The following is a 16138-nucleotide window of genomic DNA, read 5'->3' on the forward strand; positions in this document are numbered from 1 at the left end:
GTTAAAAGTATATATTTTCTATATAAATTTCATTTCGTTCGGGGGGGGGGGCGGTAAAAATTTTTTCGGGGGGGGGGGGGGGGGGGGGGGGGGGCTAAGCCCCCCCGAAGAGATGCCTGGAAGCAACTCTGTATGTGATACACCTCAGTATTTGTTAGTTTAAACTAGTAAAACTAAATGATAAGCCGGCAACAAGAATTTAAATATAAGTTTTATTTAGAAGTTATTGCTGAAAAAAAAAAGTTTTTACTTTTTGTGTTAACAAAAGTTTTCGTTAAATCAAAAATTAAATGTATCAGCATTATTTATTTAAGTTGAGTCATCTGTTAGCATATGTCATGAAAAAAAATAGGGTAAATAATTGTTTTTTTTTCATGGTTATTGTTTTTCTTTATATATTTAGTTAATGTCATTTTAGTTAAATAACATTTTTACTTTTTATTTAATAATACAGATTTTCTAATTTACATCTAATTTCTATGATGAAAACTGGTGAATATTATTCTCTTCTTAATTATACTTAATTCTATTAATTACTCTAAATGTTTTTTTTAATCTTGATAATTTTGTGCCACCAAAAAAAAAACAAAAAACATTCAAACATCAACAGTTGCTAACATAGTCAAAGAGTTTTCTCCCCTTAAAAAAAAGGCCAAATTAAATTTCTATGATGGGTTTTTGTTTACCTTCAGGGTACATACATGTTCTAGTCAGTCATACACCTATGCAGTCAATTTATACTTCAAGTTTCTAGTGAACCAAAAAAAATTTATGTTGAACTATACCAAAATATTTGATGATGTAATGAAGTGTACCATCATACTTGATGTTTTATTTCATGTTATCCTTGTCTAATAAATAATCTTTGATTAGTTTGAAGTGTTGTGTTGGTGGTGTGTTGTGTTAGTAGTGTGTTGTGTTTGTTATGTGGTGTGGTTTTATCACTAACAGTTCGATGTTCATTGTGAAAATTAAGTGATAGAAACACCACCTTTTACAGCCTCACACAACCACACATTTACTCATACACAACCACACATTTCCTCCTCACACTCACACAACCACATTTACTCACACACATCCACAAATTTTCATTCTTATACTCACACACCCACACATTTCCTCCTCACACAACCACACCCCTCACTCTCACACAACCACATTTCCCCCTCACACTACCACACATTTCCTCCTCACACACAACCACATTTCCTCCTCACACACAACCACATTTCCCCCTCACACTACCACACATTTCCTCCTCACACACAACCACATTTCCTCCTCACACACAACCACATTTCCTCCTCACACACAACCACATTTCCCCCTCACACTACCACACATTTCCTCCTCACACACAACCACATTTCCCCCTCACACACAACCACATTTCCCCCTCACACTACCACACATTTCCTCCTCACACACAACCACATTTCCCCCTCACACTACCACACATTTCCTCCTCACACACACCCACATTTCCCCCGCACACTACCACACATTTCCTCCTCACACACAACCACATTTCCTCCTCACACACAACCACATTTCCCCCTCACACTACCACACATTTCCTCCTCACACATCCACACATTTACTCATACACAACAACACAAACACATTTTCTCCTCACACTACCACACATTTCTTCCTCACACATCCACACATTTACTCATACACAACAACACATTTTCTCCTCACACACAAAACCACACATTTCCTCCTGACACACACAACCACACATTTACTCCTTAAACTTACACACCCTCTTTCAACCTTAAAGTTTAACATCCACACACTCAACCCCACCTTCCCCCACCACCTCACTATAATAAATCTACTTGATTTCTCCTTCAGCCTATCATAACATAAGAGTAATGCAATTAGCAAAACAAAAACAATTCGAAAAAGATGAGATTTTTTGAATGAATGATAAGAATAGAGTAACTGATGGTAAAATTTATGAAACGTTAAGGTCAGAGAATAAGTGGAGCGAATCGATAGAAGAGCGCAGATTAAGCTTCACTCAATGACGGCTGTGTCACGTGGTATCGGATGTTTCATTCACCGATCTTGTCTGGCGGTCATGCGCATTCAATTCAATGTCCATTCACTGAAACATTGTAACTAAATGTCATGTCCATTCAGCGAACTTAAATATCCACATGTCATGTCCATTTATGAACTCGTTTAAATGTCATGTCCATTTAGCGAACTTAAATATCCACATGTCATGTCCATTTATGAACTCGTTTAAATGTCATGTCCATTTAGCGAACTTAAATATCCACATGTCATGTCCATTTATGAACTCGTTTAAATGTCATGTCCATTTAGCGAACTTAAATATCCACATGTCATGTCCATTTATGAACTCGTTTAAATGTCATGTCCATTTAGCGAACTTAAATATCCACATGTCATGTCCATTTATAAACTCGTTTAGATGTCATGTCCATTTATGAACTCGTTTAAATGTCATATCCATTCAGCGAACTTAAATATCTACATGTCATCTCCATTTATAAACTCGTTTAGATGCCATGTCCATTCTTCAAGATATAGCGTCTGAATGTCATGTCCATTCAGCGAACGTAAGTATCTGCATGTCATGTTCATGGATGAACTCGCCTAAACGTCATGTTTATCATATAAGATATAACGTATGGATGTCATGTCCATTATTCAAGATATAGTGCCTGAATGACATCCATTTAGCAAACTCAAGTGCCTGAATATCATGTTAACTTAAGTGCCAATAGTTTTTTTCTAATCACGTGACTTATTCACTACGCTCACATGACTGTTCACGTGACCCATGTACTAATCTATTTAATGACTTAAATTTTACCAAAACAGACTGTGCTCCAGTTTGTCAGCTCGCCATATAGTCAACATGTAGCACATTTTGTCCTACCTACATTTCAACCCAGTAGCGTAGCGAGGGGGGGGGGGACATATGTCCGCGGGCGCCGACCTTAGGGGACGCCAAAATGGGTTGGAAAAATAAATTGAAAGGTTGAGGGGGGTGCAAATCGAAAGTTTGAGGGGGGTGGTGCAAATCGAAAGTTTGAGGGGGGGGGGTGCAAATCGAAAAGTTTGTCCCCGGGCGCCGGGAAGGGTCGCTACGCCTCTGTTTCAACCTCTTAAGTATTAAGGGGAAGGGGTTGAGGCTTCGGGGGAAAAAGCGAAAAAAAAAACCCCAACCTTTTAATTAATAACCCTTTTTTATAAATTTGGTTGTATCTATGTTAGGGTACTAAAGGTAAAATATATCCACGCAGCAGGGACTCTTCTTATATGGTTGCATTAGAAATAAACCGGGAGTGATCTCCCCTAAACTTTCTCGAATATCTAATACTATAATGGGCCAAGTTCGCACATCTCTCTCTCTCTCTCTCTCTCTCTGTCCGCAAAAAATTTTCGCCGGACATCACGTCAGAAACGGCAGCAATATATGGAGAACTTTATACGGACTTTTGTTGAAAATAATATGTTAGATGTTTTAAATGTATAACCACAATTTTATTTCAAGAAGAAAAATATAAAATCAAGGCGTATTCGAATGTAGAGAAACAGTATTATTTATGCAACCGGAAAAGCATTAATAGATGTGTAAAAGAACGCATAAAACTGTGACGACACTATTGCTTACTAATGACGTCATCTGCCGTGTTTAGAATAAAAAAGAAATGAACTATTTCATTCAAATTTGATTTAGATCTACGTACACTATGAAATGTATACAATACAATTTTTCCGGCCTAAACTCATAACATTTATTTATACAAAATCTTTGTTTGGAACTGGCTAATTTGGGATAAAAAAATTAATTTGAAAGAATAGGCATATTCGCGTAAGTTAAGATTTTAAAATACGTCTTTCATTCTCTGTATTTTATAAGGTCCCTAAATAGCGGAGATGTTAGTGTACTATAAACCACGCAGGTGGTGCGGGTTCGAGATTCACCAAGTCAACTTGGTTAATGCATTTTTTTTTTATTTTGCTCGGACTAAACTTAAAAAAAAAATTCATTTAGGATTCTAGATCTAGATCTAGATTGTCGGGTGTCCGATAAGGCACTTCCCGGCGCCGTAGGCGCTTCAAATTTGGCAGGATCTTGCCTTGGGGCGACAGAGCACGGGGGCCGGTTGGCCGAAAAGTCTACGATGAGGGGGTCAAAACTGACCTCGACTGACCGGTACCTTATATGAGCTATAAATCGAAAAAAAAAAAATGTCCACGGAGGAACCTCTTCATAACTCTTGAGGTCGTAGACCGACCCTCGGGCGAATTAATTAAGCATTCAAATTCTCAATGTTTTCGAAAGCCTAAGCGAAGCTGGGCAGCATGCCTAGTTCTTACATAAAACAACAGGGGATGGCAACTCGGGATATAGACATGATTTTTAATCCATTTTTAATTACTTAAACTTTTAAAAATAGAATAGAATCTCGTAGAAAAAAGAACTGCACACCAAGTGAACGCCAAATAAAATGTGCATAACAGTGCGGAATATTATAAGTACTTAATAATTTTTTTGAGAAATCGGAAATAGTGAAAATTACTCAAAAATTTAAAGAAGGCAGAGAATTAGATCTTTTACTTACATGTGAAATTTCATTTATCTATCTGAAATAGTACTCAAGTTATATGCTTTTGAAAAATTTGAAAGTAGAAAAAGTTCCACTTCCGGTTTTCGGAAATCGCTCAAAAGTTGATACGGATCTACGATTTAGATATATACTTGTATATGAAATTTCATCAAGTACTCAAGTTATCGTGTTTACAGACATACACACACACACACACACAGACATACGGACACGATTGCAAAACTATGTTTTTCCGACTCAGGGAGGTGTAAAACGTCGAGATTTGCAAAAACCTCATTATTTTTTTTTTTTTTTGCACGATTACAATACTTTCTCTATACTTCGTATATACGAGAAAGTAAAAAGTGAGTTGAGTCTTATAACAACGCTTAAAATGAGCTTAATTCTCGTGGATTTCCAAGGAAAGCACTTTAAATCCACTCGTTGTTGTTAAAAGGGGAAAGTTAAATTAGATCTGATTCCTACATCGCCATTATTACAAAAATGAATGACATTTCAACATCATCATTCAATCAATTTTCATGCGAATGGTTTTTTTTTTACAATCCATTAATAGTTCACTTGCATGTGTGTCAATGGAAGCCAATATTGCGTCGGTTATGAACCTTTAGTGGCGTTTTCTTTTTCTTTATATATATATATATATATATATATATATATATATATATATATATATATATATATATATATATATATATATATATATATATATTATACTGCGACAGAAGTTTGTACCAAAGTATGATTTGGCACTCTTTTGAACTATACAAACAAAGGACTAGAGGGGTCACAACACAAAGGCAAACTATCTCTTCATCCAATGTCCAGACAGATTTTCTTCCAGGCATCTCCCCCCCCCCCTCCTCGAACGAGAAGGAATTTAAATAGTAAACATATACTTTTACTAGTGTCCGCCCCCCCCCCCTGGAAAATGTAGACTGCCCCCCCCCCCCCCCCCGAAAATATCAAGTGCCCCCTCGGAGAAAAATGTCTGGCAGAAACACTGTGCCCACATAGTATCCTACCAGACTGGTGCATGCCCTGCGGTACGTGGGTGCTTCCATCGTCTCTCAAGGCAAAAAAATAACGATATAGGCTTATGGTGGGATTAGCTTCGTTATATGAGTTATAGTCGTAGCTGTATTTTTCTTAGAGACCTGTCATCTTGTCATTGCATAAACATAAACTTCATTTTATTTGACTTTTAATTGTAGCCTAATGTGAATCATCTGTTGGCATACAGTAGAAGCATTTAAACTTGTTGAATTTCTAAAGTAGCATTTGAACTTGTTGAATTTATACATTAATAACATTTGAACGTGCTGAATTTCACGGTGTGATCGGGTGGTAGAGCGTACGACTGCTAACTCCTAAGTCTCGAGTTCGAATAAACGTCGCTGACTTACGTCAGAGAAAGTAAAGGCGTCTGAGCATAGCACTGACCACACACATATCCCAAGCAGGGGCGTAGCGATGGGGGGGGGGGACGGGGGTGCGGACCGCACCGGGTGACACCATTTTAGGGGGGTGACACCAAGGCAAAAAATAGCAAAATATATAGAGAAAAACTCGAGGGGGGGTGCAAATCGAAAGTTTGAGGGGGGGGGGGTGCAAATCGAAAATTTGAAAGTTTGTCCCTGGGAAGGGTCTCTATGCCTCTGGGGGGGGGGGCACCATTAAGTGCCGCACCGGGTGACACCCGACCTTGCTACGCCACTGATCCCAAGGTCACTGAAACAGGTGATATCTACTTCACCAGCCCCTTTAGTCGTCAGGTTCAAAAGGGTACCTTTTTTTAATTTGTTAACTTTCATTGATGAAATACATTGTTAGCAACCTTCTGATTTCTCTGTGACTCTCATTCGTTCATTCTTTCAGCTATTGTACACCTTTTAAATAAGAAATGAAGACAAAGTAAAGGAAAAAGGAAATGAATATTTATTTAACCCTGCGCCGGATCCCATCCAATTTTTTTATAACGCCAGCTCACAGCAGCCGATTTTACAATTCATGATGGCCGCCGTATCCTGTGGAAGGGACGGAACAATATTTTTATTGGCTGATCTCAGGTCACCTGACTTAGGTCTCTGCCGTTCTGGGTGTACAATGGCGGGTGAAAGAACAGGGACCGACTGGTGGATGCGGAAACTTTTGGCCTGCAAACAAAAGGGTTTTAAATTATTGAAAGTATTAAAAATAACTGAAAATAGTTTTAAATTAGCCTATAGAAATCATTGAATTTTTTTTTCAATGATTTAAAATATTTTCAATGATTTAAAATATTTCCAATGATTTTAAATATGTTAAATCATTGGAAATATTTTGAATATGTTTCAACCATAATAAAATATTTTAAATCATAGAAACTATTTTTAATATTTTTAAATCATTGAAAATATTCTAAATATTTTTAAATCATAGAAAATATTTTTAAACCATAGAATTTTTTTTTAAATCATGGACAATATATTTAAATCATAGAAATAGCTTTAAATCATAGAAAATATTCTTAAATCATAGAAAATATTCTTAAATCATAGAAAATTATTTTAAAAAATAGAATATTTTAAATCATAGAAAATATTTTTAAATCATAGAGTTTATCTTACAAACACAGAAAACTTTTTAAATCATAGAAAATATTGTTAAATCATTCACAATATTTTAAAATCATCAACATTTTTCAAAAGGATTAACTTTAAGCAATATAAATAAATTATTTCAATATCGACAATATCTGGTATTTAAATCTAATAAATACGGTCTTGTATTTTCTTCCTGAGGTACACACTGTTTTAGCTTTCATATAAATGTAGTAATTTCCTTTTAAAAATATTATACAAAAGATACAATTTTACAAAATGTATTTTCTCGTGAGTGTATAAGCGAAATCAATGTCACAAATTTCATAGTTACAGGTTTAAAGCAAGAAAAAAATCCTTATTAATATATATATATATATATATTCATCATCATCGTTTTACAGTGTTGAACCCGGATACGAACTCGAGACTTACAGGTTAGAAGTCGTGTGCCATACCGCTAGGCCACGAATTTATATAATAATATTTTAAACTTGTAATAATTTTAAACTCTGAATTAGGAGACAACATAGATTGGGAGGTTTTCTCAAAATATCGTGAGGAGGACGTTTTCGAAACTATTTTATTGCAGTTATCGCTAATACATCCGGCCTTTATTCCAGGACTAACACTTACCATAGCCCTCTTTATAACCCTAATCCTGAACCTACGCCTTTCCTCAGTTAACTAACCAGAAATTAAACTCAATTTTACCTTGACCATAACATAGTTACCAGCAGTAAAAAAAAATTGCCTACATACAATTTTTACAAAATATAATTTATTATATGTAGGATATTCTTTCCAAGGGAAGGATGAAGTAGAGTTCATCCAGTGGCGTAGCTAGAATTTTCCGGTACCAATGCAAACATTTTGTGTGGGCACTTCTTCAACCGTTGGGCTACAAACGGGTTAAACAAAGGCAGCGAAGAAATCGACTACTACTTATGAGGGAGGGATTTTAAATAATAAACTAGAATACCCGTCATCCGTTGGATAACTGTGGGTTTCGGGGGTCATCCATCAAAAAACATCACGTCTGTCACTCAGAGGCATAGCGACCCTTCCCGGCGCCCGGGGACAAAGTTTTCGATTTGAACCCCCCCCCCCCCCCTCAAACTTTTGATGTGCACCCCCCCCCCCCCACTCAAACTTTCGATTTGAACCCCCCTCAACCTATCAATTTATTTTTCCAAACCATTTTGGTGTCCCAACATATGTCCCCCCCCCTTCCCCCCTCCACCTCCCCACCCCCCCTTTCCCCCCCCGCCTCCCCTCCCCACCCCCCGCCTCCCCTCCCCACCCCCCGCCTCCCCTCCCCTACCGTCCCCCCCCCTCCTCGGTACGCTACTGCAGTGTCACTTATCGTCACAAAAAACAGACCCCACATTCAAATATATGTTTTTTATCTTTTAAAAACACCGAAAACACCGATTTCGGACTATCCCTTCATAAACTGACGTCACAGGTGACCTACTCAACTCTACTTCACCTGCCCAGTGTCCTGCCAAGTCTCAGACAACATGTTTTTATCGTTTAAAAAACAATTCCAGCCGAGCATGTATCTGACCACACTATCCTTTCATATGCTTAGGACAAAGAAACAGATGAACTCTACTTCACCTGCCCTGTATCTTGCCAAGTTCAGATAGGCAACGTTATCATTCACATCTAAAAAAAAAAATTGAAAAAAAAAATTTCATTGACATATTGGTCTAGAACCCGTGCCTCCTGCATGAGAGCTGACTACGCTACCATTTTAGCTATTTACTCGTGACGTCACAAGTGAATTTTATACTATACTATGTGTCTCCTTATGCAACTTGATTTACGCGTATAGATTCTAGATCTAGATCTAAAAATAAGTCTAGTAGTACTAACTTTCAAATTAAATTTTATCTTAAATAAGCCAAACAAAGATTTATATAAAATAATTAAGGCCTGAAATAGATTCTAGATGTAGAATTTACATTGAATCTAGTGACCTACATCTAGGCTAGATCTAGATCTAGGCTAGATTCATAAATTTCCTTCGATAGCTGATCTTTAGATCTAGAGAAATTTATCGTAAAACTAAATGAAAAAGACAGTTGAAAATTGATATAAGTGTTGGAACGTAATAAATACAGCAAACGGACGTATTGTTAAAGTTATGACCGACAGAAAATTAGATTTAGAACGCGTTAAACTTTTGAATGGGAACACAATTTTCTTCAATAGACGCCGCCATTTTATTGTACTAAAGAGTAAACAAAAACCTGTGACGTCACTATTCCCACAAAGTTTAGTCAAGGTTTTAACATTTAAAAAAAAATGGGTTATTCTGCGTAGGAATAAATCAATAAATTAATTAACGTCTTTAAATAAATTTGTGATCAACAGTCTGTCTGCATTAAAAAATTATTCTCTACCTGCATACCATTTTACAGCTTTCCAGATAGAGTCGAACATATCACAATTTTCGATCAGGCAAACAAATAAATATTCAAACATGTAAACAAACTTGACTTTTAGTAGTATACTAGACTACCCGTCATCCCTTGGATAACTGTGGGTTTCGGGGGTCATCCATCAAAAAACATCACGTCTGTCACTCAGAGGCATAGCGACCCTTCCCGGCGCCCGGGGACAAAGTTTTCGATTTGAACCCCCCCCCCCCCCTCAAACTTTTGATGTGCACCCCCCCCCCCCCCACTCAAACTTTCGATTTGAACCCCCCTCAACCTATCAATTTATTTTTCCAAACCATTTTGGCGCCCCAACATATGTCCCCCCCCTTCCCCCCTCCACCTCCCCACCCCCCGCCTCCCCTTCCCCCCCCCCCCCCCCGCCTCCCCTCCCCACCCCCCGCCTCCCCTCCCCTACCGTCCCCCCCCCCTCCTCGGTACGCTACTGCAGTGTCACTTATCGTCACAAAAAACAGACCCCACATTCAAATATATGTTTTTTATCTTTTAAAAACACCGAAAACACCGATTTCGGACTATCCCTTTATAAACTGACGTCACAGGTGACCTACTCAACTCTACTTCACCTGCCCAGTGTCCTGCCAAGTCTCAGACAACATGTTTTTATCGTTTAAAAAACAATTCCAGCCGAGCATGTATCTGACCACACTATCCTTTCATATGCTTAGGACAAAGAAACAGATGAACTCTACTTCACCTGCCCTGTATCTTGCCAAGTTCAGATAGGCAACGTTATCATTCACATCTAAAAAAAAAAATTGAAAAAAAAAATTTCATTGACATATTGGTCTAGAACCCGTGCCTCCTGCATGAGAGCTGACTACGCTACCATTTTAGCTATTTACTCGTGACGTCACAAGTGAATTTTTATACTATACTATGTGTCTCCTTATGCAACTTGATTTACGCGTATAGATTCTAGATCTAGATCTAAAAATAAGTCTAGTAGTACTAACTTTCAAATTAAATTTTATCTTAAATAAGCCAAACAAAGATTTATATAAAATAATTAAGGCCTAAAATAGATTCTAGATGTAGAATTTACATTGAATCTAGTGACCTACATCTAGGCTAGATCTAGATCTAGATCTAGGCTAGATTCATAAATTTCCTTCGATAGCTGATCTTTAGATCTAGAGAAATTTATCGTAAAACTAAATGAAAAAGACAGTTGAAAATTGATATAAGTGTTGGAACGTAATAAATACAGCAAAAGGACGTATTGTTTAAGTTATAGCCGGCAGAAAATTAGCTTTGTAACGCGTTAAACTTTTGAATGGGCCACAAAGTCTATGATGGGGTCCGCCATTTTTATTGTACCAAAAATGTAAACACATCAAGGGACGTCACTATCCCCACAAAGTTTATTCAAAGTATTAACATTTTTAAAAAAATACGGTTAATTTAACTATGAATAAATCAATAAATTAATTAACGTCTTTAAATAAATTTGTGATCAACAGTCTGTCTGCATTAAAAAATTATTCTCTACCTGCATACTATTTTACAGCTTTCCAGATAGAGTCGAACATATCACAATAGTCAATCAGGCAAACAAACAAATAAATATTCAAACATGTAAACAAACTTGACTTTTAGTAGTATATAGATAGATAGATAATATGTATATTTCGTCCTACACATCACCATCTTTCCCTTTTGTGCCCTAGACACACGAGGCTGACATGACAGTCCTGCCTCTGCCAGCTGCTTCCCCACCGTACACCTCCATGTCTCATTTGGCCTTGTTTTTCCTTGGGCGCCTATGCCTGGCTTATGTTAGCTTTACGGCAGCTACGCCGCTGAGTTAATCTATATACGTGACCTCGGCTTCGTTGGAATCAGTTCTATGTTTACCGGCCTTTATTTTCTCTCTCGGAAAGTCAGGTACTCATCAGAGCTGAGTGTACTCAGAGAAGACTTACGGACCACGCCTTCCGATGAAACTCACACGAACTTTCAAACTAGCAGTCGAAAGCTCACCTCCCATACACACTCTCTCATACGTCATTTATCTTTGGTACTCATGCGCTCTACCACCCGACCACACCATCCCCTACACCTCGTATAACTTACAGAAAAAGAGAATAGCCGTACGGACTTCGGCCGCTCCACCGTCCATCTCTTTTACTGAACTGGTGCTCGCAGGCCATGACACAGTCCTGGTACCGTCCGATGTTGTATAATATGTTGAAGCGGAGGTTGTTCATTTTTTGGTCGTCCGACGCTGAGGTCTGCACCAAGGACAACAGAAACTGCTCGAAAGACACACCTGTCGTGGGGAAGGTGGGGGGGGGAGACACACAGAGATATTATTGACAAGACAATTTCACACTTCATGTGGGAAAACGTTTTTCGAAGAGACTACTCGGAAAAAGTGCGCAATGACCTTAATAGCTGCGCTAGGGTTAGGGCTAGGGTTAGGGTTAGGGTTGGGGTTAGGGTTAGGGTTTGTTTGTAAACACACACATGCGCAGTACCATCGAAAACATCGCCGTGAATGAAGGCGTTAGTTTCTCTCAATTGGACATGCGTATCTTTTTCCGACTAGAATCGGCCAAAGTTTTTTTTTTTAACTTTAAAAACTTGGTGTGGTTTTTTTCTTTTTTTTTTTTTTTGAAGTTCCAATTTGAAGATGGGGCATTGACAGGTTTCGCAATGTAAGTGTCGATAATATATTTTTTTCGACAATGAAAAATAGTGCTTTTATAAAGTTCACTTTTTTTTTTAAAACTAAAAGTATTGAAACAGATTCGAGCGCGCAGTCAACATTTAGGGAGGGTGAAGAAGTAATGTTCCTTTTTTTTTCGAATCCGACAGTCCATGGGGCAAGTGAAATATATTTCACTTGTTTCTGTGACCTCGGTAGGGCAGGTAAGTAGGTCACCAACCAGTTCTACGACTCAATAAAACCTGCATGAGCCATAGAACTGGTTGGTGACCTACTTACCAACCCTATTGAAGGAATCGTGTAGTCAGCACAATGTCCAGCCGCCTTTACTTTCCCTTACGTGAGTTAGGACCCAGCAGAGCTGAATGGACTATGGGCCGTTCTTATGACTTTAATCGAGATTCAAATTATTGGAGGGGAGAACAAGGTTAGGCCCTCCACCCAGGACAAATATATAAGGAGGGATAATCGAAAAAGTGTGTGTGTTGGGGGGGGGGGGTCATTCATATCGGGAATATCGGTGGGTGGTAATTTATATGGGGGGGTGTCTTTCTTTGGAATGGAATAAAGTAATCAGCATTCTTTGATAATGTAAATAAAATATTGAAAGTTGTTTTTTAAGTGGTATGAAAAAATTCGGACACCGTAGTTTTATTTTATTTTTAAATTGAGTAATGAAAAACGATGCGGATTTTTTTTATCGTTTTCTCTTAAAATGCTATTTTTATTGATAACTTTTGACAATTCCATCTCCTCAATAACGGATTTATGACCATTAGACGAGACTACAAACATTGGAGAATTATGGGATATTTTCATTCCGTCAAGAAATGAGGAAATGCGAGCGCGGATAATGCAGCTAGTCCAAGATTTATCAACATATTTAGTGCTATTTTAATGATGTTGCAAGAACCAATTTTAAGGTTTGGTTGCTGGAGAAATGGAATAGAGCTGAATGAATGGTGGTTTGGTTGGTCGTCGGTAAGGATTGGGGGTGGGGGTGGGGGTGGGGGAGGGTAGGAGGGTGAAAGTGGGTGGGGAGTAATTGTATTTGTGTTAATCAATACACAAACAAATGTTGTACGTAGTTTCTCTGACAGGAGAAGGGGAGGGGGGTTCAGGTGGGGTAGAAGGTTTGGGGTGGGGATACGCGTGGGTGAGAGAGATGTGCCTCGAATGGTGCCATGGATACTGTAGGGGAGTGTTGGGAAATATTTCAATATCCTTATTTTTATTTTTTTTATTTATTTTATATCATTATTCAAAGGAGGAACAAGAAATAGATTAAGTATATATTCTCTAAATAGATTGTATCTATTTTTAATTCGTCAAGAGGGGGGGGGGCAATCGACTTAGTATTGGGGATAAGGTGTGGTAAACACTGCTATCGTGACGTGCTATCTTACCGTCCAGTTTGGCCTACCACATATGTCTCTTGCACATAGAAACCACATATTCACCACATACACACACATATACCCACCACTAACCCTCCCCATACCTCCATATACCCACCACATACCCACCACCTACACACCACACCCACCACACTCACGACACACACACCACATACCCACCACATACCCACCACATACCCACCACATACACACCACATACCCACCACATACCCACCACATACCCACCACATACACACCACATACACACCACATACCCACCACCTACCCACCACACACCCACCACATACACACCTAATACCCACCCACCACATACCCACCACACACACACCGCATACCCACCAGATACCCACTACATACAAACCCCATAATACCACACCAACCACACACAAAACACACCACAAACACACCACATACACACCACATAAAACATACCCACCACATACCCACCACATACCCACCACATACCCACCACATACCCACCACATGCCCACCACATACACACCACATACCCACCCCATACCCACCACATACCCACCACATACACACCTAATACCCACCCACCCCATACCCACCACATACACACCACATACACACCACATACACACCACATACCCACCACATACCCACCTAATACCCACCCACCCCATACCCACCACATACACACCTAATACCCACCCACCCCATACCCACCACATACACAACACATACCCACCACATACCCACCACACACCCACCACTTACCACACACCCACACATCTCCCCACCACATACCACACACCCACCACATACCCACCACACACCACATACACACCACATACCCATCACATACCCACCATATACACACCTAATACCCACCCACCCCATACCCACCACATACACACCCCATACCCACCCCATACCCACCACATACACACCACATACCCACCACATACACAACACATACCCACCAGATACCCACCACACACCCACCACTTACCACACACCCACACATCTCCCCACCACATACCACACACCCACCACATACCCACCACACCACATACACACCACATACCCATCACATACCCACCATATACACACCTAATACCCACCCACCCCATACCCACCACATACACACCCCATACCCACCCCATACACACCACATACACACCACATACCCACCACATACCCACCCCATACCCACCACATACACACCACATACCCACCCCATACCCACCACATACACACCTAATACCCACCCACCCCATACCCACCACATACACACCACATACCCACCCCATACCCACCACATACACACCACATACCCACCCCATACCCATCACATACACACCACATACCCACCCCATACCCACCACATACACACCTAATACCCACCACATACCCATCACATACACACCTAATACCCACCCTCCACATACCCACCACACACCCACCACTTACCACACACCCACACATCTCCCCACCACATACCACACACCCACCACATACCCACCACACACACACCACATACCTATTACATACCCATCACATACCCCCACATACCCACCACGCACCCACACATCTCCCCACCACATACCACACACCCACCACATACCCATCACATACCCCCACATATACACCACTTACCCACACATCTCCCCACCACATACCACACACCCACCACATACCCACCACACACCCCCACACCCGACTTACGTTGTTCACCGAAGCGCTTGAATGAACGGGACCAGTGGCTCCGTAACTTGGTCAGCAGGGGGATGGAGCGTTCACAGCGGACCTCACAGGAGCCATCACATGGTCGGGGCACCAGCGCCAGGAGGGTCACGAGGATCAACGTAGCTGATTGGACCAAACACGTCGCGTGATCAGGCATAGTCTGGAATAGAGGGGAACAATTTAGGCGTGATGGTGAACGTAAAGTTTAGGGTATGTGAGGTAGGGTAAAGTTTAGGGTATGTTGGATATGGTATGGTAAAGTTTAGGGTATGTGAGGTATGGTATGGTAAAGTTTAGGGTATGGGAGGTATGGTTTAGTAAAGTTTAGGGAATGAGGGTATGGTATGGTAAAGTTTAGGGTATGTGAGGTATGGTATGGTAAAGTTTAGGGTATGGGAGGTATGGTTTAGTAAAGTTTAGGGTATGTGGGGTATGGTATGGTAAAGTTTAGGGTATGGGAGGTATAGTATGGTAAAGTTTAGGGTTCATGAGGTATCGTATGGTAAACTTTAGGGTATGTGGGTTATGGTATGGTAAAGTCTAAGGTATAGGAGTTTTGGAATTATAGAAATCATTTCTCACTGACACAGCGTAAGTAACAGATGGAGGGCGGTGGTGTAACTAGGGGGTGCTGTCTACCCCCTGGGGGAGGGGGGGCGATTAT

The 16138-nt window shown here is 39.9% G+C and overlaps 1 protein-coding gene across 1 annotated transcript; it reads right to left on the bottom strand.

The window, feature by feature from the left end:
- Window positions 1-6544: 6544 nt before the first annotated feature.
- On the bottom strand, window positions 6545-15631 carry LOC131953439 (uncharacterized). Its single transcript, XM_059316624.1, has 3 exons — window positions 15454-15631; window positions 11749-11944; window positions 6545-6778 (listed from the first exon to the last, which is right to left on the bottom strand). Exons 1-3 carry the CDS (start codon window positions 15629-15631, stop codon window positions 6688-6690), a joined length of 465 nt encoding a protein of 154 aa, XP_059172607.1. The 3' UTR covers window positions 6545-6687.
- Between the last annotated feature and the right edge of the window lie 507 nt (window positions 15632-16138).

The sequence above is a fragment of the Physella acuta genome, unplaced genomic scaffold (assembly GCF_028476545.2).
Source record: "Physella acuta isolate Inbredline_101_S28 unplaced genomic scaffold, ASM2847654v3 ptg000922l, whole genome shotgun sequence".
NCBI lineage: Eukaryota > Metazoa > Mollusca > Gastropoda > Physidae > Physella > Physella acuta.

Excerpts from the sequence above, each read along its gene's own strand:
- LOC131953439 (XM_059316624.1), bottom strand. The coding sequence starts at position 15,631 with ATGCCTGATCACGCGACGTGTTTGGTCCAATCAGCTACGTTGATCCTC. Across the intron at positions 11,945-15,453 it reads CAAGCGCTTCGGTGAACAAC|GTGTGTCTTTCGAGCAGTTT; the intron begins GTAAGTCGGGTG and ends TCCCCACGACAG. Across the intron at positions 6,779-11,748 it reads TACGGCTATTCTCTTTTTCT|GCCAAAAGTTTCCGCATCCA; the intron begins GTAAGTTATACG and ends TTTTGTTTGCAG.